General features: G+C 31.7%; 1 protein-coding gene across 2 annotated transcripts; it reads right to left on the bottom strand.

Annotated features, from left to right (window-relative positions):
• Positions 1-2,130: 2,130 nt before the first annotated feature.
• LOC131622205 (protein ARV 2-like) lies at positions 2,131-6,401 on the bottom strand. Of its 2 annotated transcripts, none has more exons than XM_058893232.1 (10): positions 6,189-6,401; positions 5,867-6,055; positions 5,726-5,773; positions 5,549-5,638; positions 5,413-5,458; positions 5,222-5,304; positions 5,023-5,117; positions 2,800-2,866; positions 2,554-2,629; positions 2,131-2,395 (listed from the first exon to the last, which is right to left on the bottom strand). In XM_058893232.1, exons 2-10 carry the CDS (start codon positions 5,951-5,953, stop codon positions 2,232-2,234), a joined length of 756 nt encoding a protein of 251 aa, XP_058749215.1. In that variant the 5' UTR covers positions 5,954-6,055; positions 6,189-6,401; the 3' UTR covers positions 2,131-2,231. The 2 variants fall into 2 exon arrangements, with proteins under 2 accessions (XP_058749215.1, XP_058749216.1); XM_058893233.1 differs by having other exon boundaries at positions 5,867-5,998.
• Between the last annotated feature and the right edge of the window lie 8,474 nt (positions 6,402-14,875).

Below are 14,875 nucleotides of genomic sequence, written 5' to 3'. Positions count from 1 at the left end.
AAAAAAATAAAATTATGAAATATACAAGTCCTAACTAACAACAAATCCAAAATCCAAAAAAAAAATCCTAAAAACCTCAAAACAAGTCCTTAAAATACATAATCAAAACCAAATTTAACCAATTCAAATTTCAATAACATGAAAAACAATTCAACTGATAACAGAATCAGTCAACCGAATGTAAATCTAAAGAAATTGCAAAAAAAATAGGAAGAACACAAACGAAATCGGATCTGAAATGCGGAGAAAGGGACCTGATTAACAAGTAGCATAACCACTGCCTTGAAGGACGGGAGAAGGCGGAACAGAGCTTCTTGGTGTGATACGAAAAACATAATTCGCTCTGATTTTTCTCTGGTATCTACGCTTCGTGGCGACTAAAAAACATAATGAATATGAGAATTGAAAGGCGTTACTTTATGCCACTGATATATGTGTTGTGCTACATGCGTTAGTCACCGTCTTTCTTTCATTTCTCGTCGTCAACTCCAACTATCATGCCAATTCCAATGTCCAACTATTGTGCTACGGTGCCCTAATTCAAAATTGTTCAAATCTGATTTTAAGATGCAGAACACGATGAAGCACAATGGTAATAAGGAAGATGAAGTACATTTGTCAACTCAGCTACCACGTATACTAACATAAACGGACATTTGAGAAAAAACAGACGAAAATGACTCATATGCCTCTATTTAAAAGTTAAAGGATCAATATAATAACTTTAAAAGTTAAGGGATCAAACTGAACCCAAAGGTATAGTTAAGAGAACAAAAAGAGTAATTTGCCATTTTTTTATAATTTATTGAAATACTAAAATTACAATAATAAATAGTATTTTATATTTTGCAATCATGTTTTTTAAATATTAAAAAAATTATTTTATAACATTTTTTATTTATAAATTAAATATTTATCATTAATTTTATATTAAAGTGAAATTTATAATTAAATTAAGCGATTTCAATAAGTTATTTTATTAATTAAAAATGTAAAAAAAAATTATGTTTCTATTATTTCAAATTACTAATTTTTTATATTTAATTAAGTTAATTAAATAATTTATTAATAATTACGTATTAATATAAATAAATTACTAATATTTATAAAACAAATTTAAAAATATATATTAAAAAAATGTCAAGATAGTCTTTTTGTATCTGAAGTAGTAGCATAGAAAGAAAACTAATTAGAAATTAAGTTTAGAATTAAAAAAAAAAAAAGTAAAAATGCTGCTCAACCTTACTTATATTTGTTACATTCTTTATTTGATTACATTTTTTATGTAGAGCATTTAATATAGATCTCAATCGTAAATTAGGTCGAGCATTTAATATACATCTCAATCGAATATGAAAACAAACTTAGGATTTGGTTGAGGGTTTGGAGAGTAGGCTATAAAAAAAAGAAAGAATTGAGTAGAAAAAATTAAAAAAAATTGAATGGAAGGATTTTGGAGGATTTGTTCTTATTCATAACATCCAAAAATTCGTAATTCAAAATTTGTATTGAATAAGAATTTTGGAAGACTAACATAAACTTTTCAAATATATTTTATGTTGTTATAATATTATGAAAAGTAAAAACATAATAATGATTAATACTTTGTTATCATTCTTTCAAAAAATGTCAAATATTTTCCTATATTTTTTAAAAAATTCATTTTTGAAAACCTTCCCTCCCTCCCAAAACCTAAAATTTTAAAATTTTGTATATATATCTTGAAATTGAGAATAGTTACTTCTTTATTAGTAGTGTATAAATGTTCTCAAGAAGACTCAAGAGTTGCTAAGTTGATCCTATATATATTTTTCTTTTCTTTCCCGTGTGGATTTGAGTTAATTGAAAGATAACAATATTTAGTCAACTCTTGCCATGTGGGACTTGGATCCTCTCCATCATTTTATTCTCTCCAGTCTGGTCTACATATGAGTTCATACTTCATATAAGCTTAAAGAGGAGAAAAATTTTCAGTGGCGCCATATGGGTGCAATTCTACAAATATTTGTGTAATCAACATCACTCTCTTGCAAAGTTATGAATCTCAATAATCCAAATCTATGATGATTCACCTTAAAGCATTCTCAAGCTAGCATACACATCACAAACATTAAATAACGAACCAGCTAATAAAAGTAAACACAAATTTAAGAAAAATAGTGAATGATATCACTCACAAACACAATACTCATTTGCCGTATAATTCTGCTACTAAAAGAAACAAACTAAAATTAAATAAATGTCGACTTTAAAGACAATGTGAATGGCATTTGACTCCAACCTTGCATGAAATTCCATAACAACATGAGTTCATGTGCCTGAATGAAAAAAAACTTGATAGCATATGCACTGAAGCAGGTCCATACACATCGACTCATACTTGACTCCGTCATCACTAGTTGATAAGAAATGTTCATCAGTGTTGAACAGTAAACATAGCGAGATCATAATTAAATTACAACAATCCATCCTAGACAAAACTTTTAACCAGAATGCCAAAATGTGCGAATGCAGGGGGGTGAATATAGAAAAATTAAAGGATGACTTACTAACCTTTCAATGCTACTGCATTGGATGATAAGCAAAATAATTCAATGATGAACATAACAGAAGATGGAAATTCCCAGACCTACAAGAAAGATACTTTGAACATTGAAAAGTTGTTGTTCATTTAACAGCAAAACATCATAGACAGGCACAGAGAGTAGTCAATAATAAAACTGAAAGAACCAACTTTTTTTTATCAAGATTAAATGTTGATGTATGAACCAACTTAGACTTCTGCATTGCAGACATTACCATCATTGCAATAAGAAAAATCTTGAAGTAACATGAAATCAAGAGACCAAGCAAAATGCCATTGCACCTGCATGGATGAATATATTTTAACTTAAGTGATTATGATGGTCATCAAACACCAAATTGATATGGATAGAATTATATAAAAAGAAAATCAATTCATTATGCTACCGCCAAGGTTAAAATTAGCACCACATCTATTTATATCAATATCAATATAATTACTAGATTTAAAAGCAGAACTTGAGAGTATCATTGAATCTCTTTATGCAAATTATTACGCCAACTTCTCTATCCTATACTCTCACTTGAGCATTTGAACTATATCTTTAGATCAAATTAAAACTCGCATCGTAGCCATAACTGCAGACCAATTAATTCACGATAAACCATCATTTTTCCTTTTCATTTAGGGAGACATGGTTGCATTCATTTGTGGTCTGAAGCATTGATACTTGTAAAACAATGAAGTACCGATACTGGGTACATACTCGGTATCAATATGCATACAGTACTTGTCAAGTACTTCATTATTTTGTTGCTAGAGAAATATGTGATTTTTTCATATATGTATTAATATAATAATATAATAATATAATATTATTGTGTATTTGAGTTTTATGTCGGTATAACCAAGCAGACTGATGTTTTTGTTGTGAATCAAACAATAAACAATTTAATTCTCGTGCTAAACTCATGTTTTTTTAACATGCATGTACCTTTTTTTTTTTTTAATATTGCATCTTATACTCGGTACCCTATCTACGCATCCTAGCATTTGTGATACTAATGCAAAAAAAAGACACATTACGAAGATAAATAGGTGTTTTGACTTGAGCATAAAGTTTAAAGAAGGAGAAGAATTGAAGTCTCGTATCAAACTAAACATTTTCAAGGGTAGCACCGGTGTACAAGTATTTCAGAAACATATATCAAGCAAGGCTCACCCAAACTAGGTCTTATTGGAAAGTTTAAAGAAAAAGACCTACAACTTATTATATGCAGCAGAACAGAGACCTGAATCAATCTCGACAACTTCGAAATTTCTACTACAAGTTGAAGATTGGATATTGTTCCAACACCGTGACTTTTGCTTAGTATTTTGGCAATATCTAGAGTTGAAGCCTTCCAGAATGGAAGAGAAAAGTATCATAAGAAAGCTAACATCCATAACGTCAACTTTAATGAAGATATCAAAGCCAAACTAGAATGAGAAGAATGTGAGCAGTTGTGAAAAATGAGCAAAACAGGTGTTAAGAAGCCTGTTGTGCTGAAATGGATGAAATAGGCTGAAGCAGAATATGTCATGTCTATTTACCAAAAACTAGGTGCACGGATGAGCGACACCGCATGGAGCTTATGCAGCCCAATTTTGTTTTATACTATTTTTTTACTTGGACCGCTTTTTAAAATACTAACTATACATAGAGATTCTACAAAGTTTTACATTGGTGGCCGTCTGCCTAACACAACCCTCTCCTTTTACCGGGCTTGGGACCGGCTAAGCATAGCAAAGTTAATATAGGCAGGATTTTTTATAATACTATGTAAGAATTTTAGGGTGTTTTTTAAGGGGGGTCAAACTATTTGGACGACACTTTTGTGAGTTGTAGTAGAATCTTCTACCTTAGAATTTCATGTTCATATTGCGAGAGGACTAGGAGACTAGACCAAATGAGCACGAGGACCGATCACATCCTTGTGTGTTGTCGAAGCAATCTCATGGGACACTCTTTCAACTTTTGTTCGTCATTTCTCTATGCTCTATCATATGGAATTTGGTATGAAGTTATGAGTTTTATTGAAAATGTGTGACTCCAAGTCCATGTCTGAGGATGGGGTGATTTTTGTTGGTTGAACCTTATACGGCTTTTGTTTTTTTTATTACTTTTCGATTAAGTTCAAAGTGAGCAAAGGACTGATGGTTTCCATAACTCATGTATTTGTAATGCACAAGCCTTGGGAGTTGAGAAGTAACTCTCCACATTGTATCATCTTCTTTACTTAAATAAAATTAAAACAAAAAATGAAGGTTTTCATCAATTCAATTTTGATAGATGGATTCGTGAGTTTCCTAATGATGGCCATTGTTGTTAATATTTCTTAAAATGCTAAAATAACAAACATTTTTTCTTCCAAGTTAAATGGGAAGTATGCTAACTAATTGTTCCTTTCTTTATTACAAGTATTATGGTGTGACAAAAAATATGTCAGAGGTATAACCTGGAGACACTGAGAGATATATGAAGAAACATCTTGACCATAGAGAAGAAGGTTAAAAGAAACATAAAGTTTCCAAAGAAGACATCCATCATCATCTGCCGATAAAAATCATAAAACATTAATCAAAGTTAGCATAAAATTCAGAACCAAGTAATTGAATAAAAGGTGATTTAAATCTTTAATGTTCAGTTAAATTAACCTTGCAACACGTTGACACTAGTGAGGAATAGCTCATCGATGAACTTGATTTACCTTTGCTGCTTTCCAAGATCAAATATCTGTCTTCAACAAATTGTAAGGCCCTCATATTTGGTTTCAAAAAACAACTGCTATAATTTAAGCCTTAAAGCATTAAAAAATAATAAAACTCAAGATGATAAGAATGGATACATGCATCAAAAAGAAGAAAAATGGCAGCCAATTTCCAAAGTAGTCCCTGCAAAATTATCAAAAAGAAGCACTTGTGAGATTAATTATACAGTATGACTGTGCACAACAAATCATGGAGAAATTTATATTCATATACCTGAAACTTCAAGGTTTCTTGATTAATGACATTGTAAAGGAGATGTCTATAGGCCTTGGGTTTGTGAAGTATTAAATCGATTATAATAATCTGCAAAAGAGAACAGGAAAATGATAAGATTTTTCAAAAGATTTCAACTTTGAAGTAAACCAGCGACACGAATAAAGAGCTACGCACCGTGATTTCACATTCTATGTATTCATCTGCCACAGCCTTGCAATTCTCCTATCATTACAAACATGTCTAAAAATCAATTCACTATTTAAAAATTCAAGACAAAAATGAAATGAAAAGAATAATATGATTGATAAGACTTACACATTTCATCAAACGAATGTTACCCGGAGAATACTGAAGATAAAGTGTTTTGATGGGAAAACCACATTGAATGCATCTATAACCCATTGGTGATGAGAAAATTACAATCCAAAAACACAGCTTCAATCAAAACTGTAGTTTCATAATTATAATAATCAGTAATTCGAAAATCTGATACAATGTTAGGTACTGCAAACAAAGGAAAAAGCAACATCAATTGTTGATTCTCGGTAAGTTGAAGTACGCATTGTAGAAACCCTAAATTCAATTACGATGATTAGAATAATGAAAAAAATAAAGGAATAATATGAATGAATCATACTCGTTCGACATGAAAATAACGGAATAATACTCGTAAGGAACAACACCGGCGGCTACGGGTGGACGGAATACCCAACGGCACCCCACCGGTTCAATAGAAGCTTGGAGAAACGAATCGGGTTTAGTTCGGGTAAGGTCAGAAGGCAGAAAACGGCTGAAGCGGGTCTGTGCAGTCGGATCTAGTTATTGATTTTGGGTCCGAATCCAACCAAATATAACAGAAAGAAAAATTTACCTAGCACCACCTATTTGCTCATGGCACCCCACATGTTTCAATAATTCATTGTTGTCAAAATTACCTATTCTATAACTTACCTCCTTCAAAAGGTTACACTTTGTGAAGAAAAAAAATTACTTGAAAAATCAATAAAACACGATATGGTAGTCTTATTAAAAATTATGATAGATGGGAGATTTTTTTCTATTTCAGAAAACAAAAACATGTAATTCTACCAAAATTTTAAAAATCTGATTTAAGTTTTTATCGGATTTTTAAGAATATCAAATACGTGGTTATGTTTTATCGAAAAAAATTCGGTATATTGAATATTTCTTCCACTCCTAAAAAATTTGATAGTAGTTTAAGCATGCTCTCCTTATATGCGCCTGAGATGGTGATTCTCCTATAGAGTTTATGTAGTTCTTCACCACTAACTTGATATGTTTTACTTAAATGTTTTGTATGAACTTTTGAAATTTTTGATCAAATTATGTTTTTTTATGAGTAATTCATTATATATTTTACTTGACTGGTATTTTCCTCTCCGATCAAGGTGTTATCGTGGACATATTCTATTAGGAGACAAATTGACTGTGGGTTATGAGAGGGGAGAAACGTATAAGAACCAGAAATCTTATCAAGTCACTTGTATAATAGTTAAATATCCATTTAAGTTGAGATTTGTGTCAATCGGTTGTGGTTGAAACATATCAATTAGATGTGGTATTCAAAATCATAATCTAACTAAGGATTTAAAAGGTCATGATATTAGGCTGAAAAACCAATGAAAAATAATTTTTGAATGACTTGACAAAATACCTCATGGCGATAAAGTTCATAGTGGTTGCATTGAAATATTGGATATTGATAATCTAACAACTAAGACGCAAGTGTATTAGGAAAGATTGACATATTGTTCTAGTATCATAGGTCCATACATGGAAATATAACATCTGTTGACACTATTTCACGATGAGAAATACATGCACTAGACAAGGAATATATAGGAATCAAATTCTATGGCTCATATATTTTAGACAAATTCTGGCTATCAAAAGTTGTTGAACATGTTTCATTTAATCTTGATCTTTGTCTGTACATAAAAAACCAACAGGTACCGACTCTCATTACTTGTTATCATTGGTGTTACGTAAACTGAATTGGCTTTCTTGGTTGGATTTGCCTACTTGTAATGAAAGAGAGGCAAGTTTCACATGTCCTTTGAAAAAGTTGAAGGAATTGTTCACATCCGAGAAGTTGCTTCCCAAAATCACGGTGACAGATCTGGAACATGCCCCGATAAATGTCATTAAAATTGTGTTCACATCCTCATTCCATCTTTTGTTGGTATTCCATATTTAAAAAATTGTTGGTTCCAAGTGTAAGGAGTATGTCAAGGCTAATAGGCAGGAGCGTGTGGTGGATCTATGGAACAGGGATATAAATTCAAATGAGACGTTTGAGTTTGAGCAACATTTGCAGGATTTTGAGATGGTATGTGTTGGCGTCCCTTCATTTGTCGATTATATGCACCAAACATGGTTGACACCCTATAGGGAAAATTTTGTTGCTGCATGGACTAACCAAGTCACTCATTTACAAAACAAGACAACAAACATGTACATTTTATGACCTTATGAGTTTAATATTATTAAACAAATATTTATCAATTTTTTCAATACATCTTTTTATAATATTGTTTTATAAGGTTGATTCATTTCATTGAAGACTCAAAAACATGTCGAATACTAGTATAGGAGATTTGTGTAGATGTAAGGATGCAGTCGACACCGTGTTAAAGCTGCAACTAGATGCAATTAGAGTCTCGTTTTAAAAAGTGATGTCAAAATTTAGCATCGATATAACACTTCATTTTATTCGAGATTGCACGGATTTGTCTCGATACAGTGTATACAATACATTACAAAGGAGTTAGAAAGGGTAAAAAGAGTTGGTGCTAACAAAGATGTGTCTGGATGATTCATTAGGACAACAAATGGGTTACTTAGTGTGTGTGAACTTATAGGTCTTCAAATACAAGGTTATTATGTTCCATTACAATCCATTCATGTGTTTTGGAGGAAATTATATATTGAAGAGTATGAAGTCATTAACGAAGGGAGTGGGACATAATTTGACTTAGACGATGAATGTGAAGAGTTGAAGAGGTATTTCAACACCTTGGATATTTTTGTCCAGAGGGTGATGAAGAATAAGATGTGTGAACTTATATATTCATGCATAACTTCTATGTGTCCACCGCCAAAGAAGTATAAGAAAATAAAAAAGAGTTAAGAAGAGTAAAAAGAGGCAAGAGAGTGACGTGCATCGTGATCCTTCACACTGGGAGTATGTTGATGCCTCAGAAGGAAGTCAAACATCCAAGAGATCATCTAGTAAATCTCCATCGATTCTATCATCTGCAAGTCTTCAAGACATCTTTACTTGTCTCAATTTCTTATTTTCTTACATGACTACATTAAATACATTATAAATATGGGGGTTGATAGAAATTGTGGTTTCCGTGCTATTGGAGATTTACTTGGATGGGGTGAAGAGTCATGGCCATTGGTTCAGATGGAACTAGATGATGAAGTTTATCAAAACAGTTATTTGTATTCCTAGGTGTTTTACGATACAATCTATGAAGTTAGGAGTTTATTGCAAATCTCATGCTTGGGTGTTCAAGATCATGATAAATGGATAACGATTTCTGACATGGGTTGCCCTACTTCTTTTATATAACAGTGTGGTACTGGTCTTGTTGTTCAATAACCTTAACATCATTTCCATATATTCTTATTCATTTTGCGATTTATATATCTATATATATTTAATGCCCGATTTTCTCAAAAGATCCCCACTAACAAGGTTCATATTCATGTCGGGAACATGAAGTACATTGGCAAGAGTAAATTTATTTATGGAAGTGAAGTTGAGTTCCACAGTTCCCATTCCAATGACCCTTGATTGTCCTTTATTTCCCATTTGAACCTCTTGTCCATCGACGACTTCATAATAGGTTTTGGATGTTATTTTGTCATAGGAAACATGGACAATAGCACATGTTTCATACCATCATCCTTGGACCTTGCCTTTGATTGCCATAATTTTGCTCACCATATCAATTATGTTGTCATCTACATGAACAAAATTTTCCTCGTTTTTGGACTTGTTATGCCTGCAATCTCGAGCATGGTTACCGATTTTATCGCATACATAACATGCGTCTTTGAGTCCTTTTTGTCCGCCAAAATTCTTGAACTTATTACGTTTCATTTTAGGTCCAAGATGGTTCTTCATACCATCATGTTTTTTATTTCCTTGTGTGATGACTACATTGGCTTTAGAATATCCACCGGACTCAAATTTTCCTTTTCTTATGATTCCTCCTCTATTGGGAGATTTTTTTGGATTTTCTCCAATGATAAGTCCTCGGAATTATGCATCAATCTCTTCCTATAGATTTTCCATGAAGAGGACAATTTTACAATAATTGCACCAACTTGGAAAGCTTCGAAATTTTTTATCTTTACAGCCTTTAGTTTATTTACGAGAACCTGTAACCCGTGTACTTGTGCAAGAGTGAATTTTAAACCCAACATTTTAAAATTAAAATATTTAGAAATTAAATACTTTAAGTACCTTCCTTTTCAGCCTTGAATTTGAACTCGAGAGATTCTTACATTTCCATTGCAGATTGGGTGTCTAGGTAGAGATCATAGAGACGATCAAATAACGTGTTTAGGATATGTCCACAAGATAACAATTCATACTCCTTTTGTTTCTTGCATTCTTTCTTAAGTTTATCAGAATCATTTTCATGCGGTTCTGGAATCAGTTCCAAGTTAGAATCCAAGACATAGTGAATCTTCAAGAAAATCAAAAGGAAGATCATCTTGTCTTGCCAGCGGGTGAAATTTGTTCCATTAAAATGATCCAACTTGACAAGGTCTTGGTTTATCATTTTGATACTTAAAATTGAATCATTGGTGGCCATTATTTGAGATATTGTTGGATCGTTAGATAATGTTTCTAAGTTGAATGAATCCAGGCTTGAATCGTAAACGTAACCACTTTCTTAATAGTATTTCAAGCACTCTTAAATGTCTTCGAGTTTATATGCAGGAATGTCCATGATAATTCAACCTACTTCGAGTTTGCACAAAACAGATGAAAACTCGAACGTATGGAATACGAAATCTAGAATTTAGAGATAAGAGGATGTACTTTTGTTATATGATTTTTTAAATCCGGAATGGCCTTTTATAGGTGAAGTGGTGTTATTTCACAAGGTTGCGACCCTTGATGAAACACACTCTTCCAACAACACTTCGCACCAAGTGTTGCAATTTTCACCTTTTACCAACTATCGCAACAATTCACAAAGTGTTGCTATTTTCAAATTCAAAATAACAAATTGGAGCAATGATTATTAAAATAAGAGCAACGGCCACAACCACGACTGGCAGCTTGCCACCACGAATCGACCAAATGAGCGCCCCAGGCGTATGCGGCGTATGCGTCTTGCCTAAGTGCTCAAGTGCTACCACTAGCGCCTCTACACTCACACCCTCGGATCCGGAGTTAGGAGAAGTATGGAAGAGACAAGTGACATAAAACTTGAGACCACTACATTTGTCCACATGACATTTTATCTTTTTTAACTATTTTTTTTATTAGTGAAAGTAAGTCTTTATAAGAGTTATTAGAGTAAGTAAAACTTTCATTGTAAGACTATTTTTCATACATTGATATATATTTTATCAGTGGCATGTTTTCTTATCATTTTAAAACTCATTCATGATTATTAATTATTATTATTATTAATTAATATTAATGATTTTATTTATGCCAACTCGTTTTCACACATATAATCCATTTTGAACTTAATTTTATTTTGATGAAAACTCCGATATCATTGAGTTTAGTTGGATACTAGTACCCTTATTCAATGTCACGTCATTTTTTGCAATTATTTTATTTTAAAATTTTAAAATAAATTTAAAATCTAAACCAATTTTTTGTCAGCAACAATGAAGTTTTAACCATTACTTTGTCTTTTAGAGTAGTGTTGATCAATTTAATTTTTCATAAGTTAAACCACTCCATTTGTATTATAAATTTATAATCAGTCACAAACGAATAACTAAACACAAACACAGAAGCTAAGCTAAGAATCGTTATATGGGCCACATTATGTAGAACAAGACAAGTAAAAAATAAATTAAATAAGTACTCAAAAGAGAACATCAAAGTTACACTTTGAGAAGGGAATAATGGCAGAGATTGTCTAATCCCTAACGAATTTCTGCAAAAGCACAATTTTTTACAAATTGTCAGAAATTCCACCCATTGATTGTGATAAATGATTACTCTATCTTGATTAAAATTATTAGGTTCTTTTACTGTGCATGATAAGAAAAAAAATACTCCCTACGATTCTAAATATAAGAAAAAATTTATAGTATAATCAATATATTTAGACTATTATAAATTAAATATATTGATTACTATTTAATAAATAAAAAAGGCATTTTATATAATAAAAATTAAAAAAATACTATATATCATATCTTATTTAATTTAGTATTTGATGATGCAATAAAATATGATAAATTAATCTTATCATATCATATCATATCTCTAGTGTCAAATTAAATTTTAAATTTGGATTAGGCTATAAAACAAAGAAAATAAATTTGGAGGTAGACATTCTTCACTTGTTGGACAAGATTGAAACTATTGAGGTTTCGTATGCCCTAAAAGAAACGAATGGTTGTGCGCATGAACTTGCTAGAGATGGTAGGACTAAACAGCATGGTCTCTAGATTTTTCAAGAGATTCCAGAATTTTTACATAAGCAATTGAAGCTTGATCTTGACGGTCTATCTGTGTCGGGTGTTGGTGTTGGGTAGTTGTTCTTCTAAATGAAACCAAAAAATTGAACATTAAAAAGAAAATTAAAAAAAGTTTATTTAATAGAAATACTTAGAAATAAAACTATAATTTAAAATGTCAAAATGCTAATATTAATTATAAATTTAAAACTAAATGTAATTTTCTTGCAACAATAATTTTTTCATTTAAATATAACATGTACTATTATTTTATGAGAAAAAGGGATATGCACTAACAGTGTAAAATATTTTACACTGTCAACCAATCACAACCATGTATCTAATTAAAACACAATTTTAATTTAAAAAAACTAATATGAATGACAAGTATAATGATTTTGATTGATTATATGTTTAAAATTAGTTTACACTGTCAGTGCACTACCTTTAAACTCTTATTTTATATAACATGTCTAACATATATAATACAATTACTTATTTATTCATAATTATTTTAAAAAAAATTAAATTGGTTATTAGCAATGCCAATTATTTTTATAAATTTACCTAAATATATTTTTTTATTTTAATGTTTATTTATTAAGATAAGGTAGAATGTGATATGAGTTCTTTTACACATTAGTGTTTAAAAATTTCCATACAGTGGGTCACCTATTTACCATATATGATTATGAAGATAAAGTGGGCCAAGCCTACTAAAATGATTTGTCATTGAAAAACTCTTTGTGGTATTTAAGTTTCAAAAGGTAATAATAAAAGTAAATTTGAAGCTTAAAGTCTCAACATCAAAATATATGCTACTATATGTACAATGATGGTACACTCCAAAAAGTAAATTGCCCCATTAGCATAAATAATTTATATCATACTCCACTTAAGTAACACTCCAAGATTGCATACCCCAAAACAAACCAAAATTGTGTCTTGAAAATGGTATGAAAGTATGCAACTTTTCACAACTTGTTTAACAGTTTGCTAGCCAGCTACTACTAGCTTAGAGTTTTAGAATAGGACAAAGTTTATATTAACTACTAGTAGTATAGTACTAATTAAACATGAAATGGGGCTTAATTAATTAATATCATCTCCCGAGGCATTCTTTGTTCTCCTTCCAACAACTTCAAATGAAAAAGTTTGACAACACTCCTTTGTTTGCCAACTTAGATAGAGATCATTACTATATCACTATCACATATCGTGATTAGCGCTAAACACTATTGGATTCTTAAATATGTTAATATGAGTACTATAATTTAATCTTTGTCATTATTTGAACCGAGGTTTCTAACTATTTTAATCTTTAGCTTGATTAATTTAAATAAGTTAAAAATACTTATGTCACTGTAAACTGACATTAGGGAAGAGATCTTCTCCCATGATTTTTTTTAACCAAAAAAGAAGGATAACATTAAAAAGAAAGAAAGGTTACAAAGAGAAACAAAAGACAGGTTACTTAATTACAGTCTAATTTTAGAGGTGTCGTTTTTATCCAACAAAAATTCTCTAACCAAATCACAATGTAAAGAAATAAGTAAATCAAGTGAAATTCTTGGTTTGCAAACTAAGGTTTGCCAAAAAATCGGCACAAAAATTAGTTTCGCGGTAGATGTGTGTTATAATGAAATTCATATCCAAAGTGTGCGCACAACACTTGAGTCAACGAGACTTGATTTTTCACGGTACAAGGTTAGAGTTAGTAAAATGCATTAACGACAAGAACACAAACCGTTTCAATCCACAACTTCTTCCAGTTGAATTCTAAAGCTTTCTTAATAGCCAAAATGACAGCCCAAAGCTCAGCAGTAACCGAACTCCCCTCATCAAGATAATCACAAAAGCTTCCCACATGACTCGCTTTGTCGTTTCGGAATATGCCACCACAGGAACTCATCATGGGGAAACCTTTGGCCACACCATCAATGTTACACTTAATCCAACCCACCAAAGAACATCTAAGGTGCACGAAGGCTTGCTAGGATGAGTGCCAATATCAAACGTCTTTAAAATGGAGAATCTTTTCAAATCAGAGTTAGAACATTTGGACGTGCTATTTCCCACCAATCTAACATGAGAAACAATGATAGTGCGGCAACTCTCCCAAGTTAACACCTGGTTATCAAATCTAACAAGGTTCCTAGCTTTCCAAATTTGATGAAACATGCTAGTAAGACAAGCCAAAATAACCACCTTAGCTTGATCAGACCAGTTCTGATGAAGCACCAGAAGGCAAGCATTCAAATCCAAAATTTTATAACATTGGAGCTTACTTGCCATCCAAGTCCACAACTTGTTTGCAAAACTACAATAAAAAAAGATATGATGAGCACTTTCCTGAGATGCTTTGCATAAAGAGCACATAGAGGGGAACGAAAATCCACGGATCCTTAAGTTTTCATCTGAGGGCATTTTGTTGTGAATGTGTCTCCATACAAGCATTGAATGAGATGGATGTATACTGCTGTTCCAGGGGAAAAGACTCCAAGCAGTTGTCGAGTGAGGTTTCAATATGAAGTCATAATCCCGTTTAACCGATAAAATCCCATCACCACCCGCAGACCAAACAAGGGTGTCTTCTGAATTACTAGAAGGCACGGACTTGGAAATTGT

The sequence above is a fragment of the Vicia villosa genome, unplaced genomic scaffold (assembly GCF_029867415.1).
Source record: "Vicia villosa cultivar HV-30 ecotype Madison, WI unplaced genomic scaffold, Vvil1.0 ctg.000025F_1_1, whole genome shotgun sequence".
Lineage (NCBI taxonomy): Eukaryota > Viridiplantae > Streptophyta > Magnoliopsida > Fabales > Fabaceae > Vicia > Vicia villosa.
Note: the sequence above shows the minus strand (reverse complement) of the source record. Positions and strands in the feature narration are given on the sequence as shown.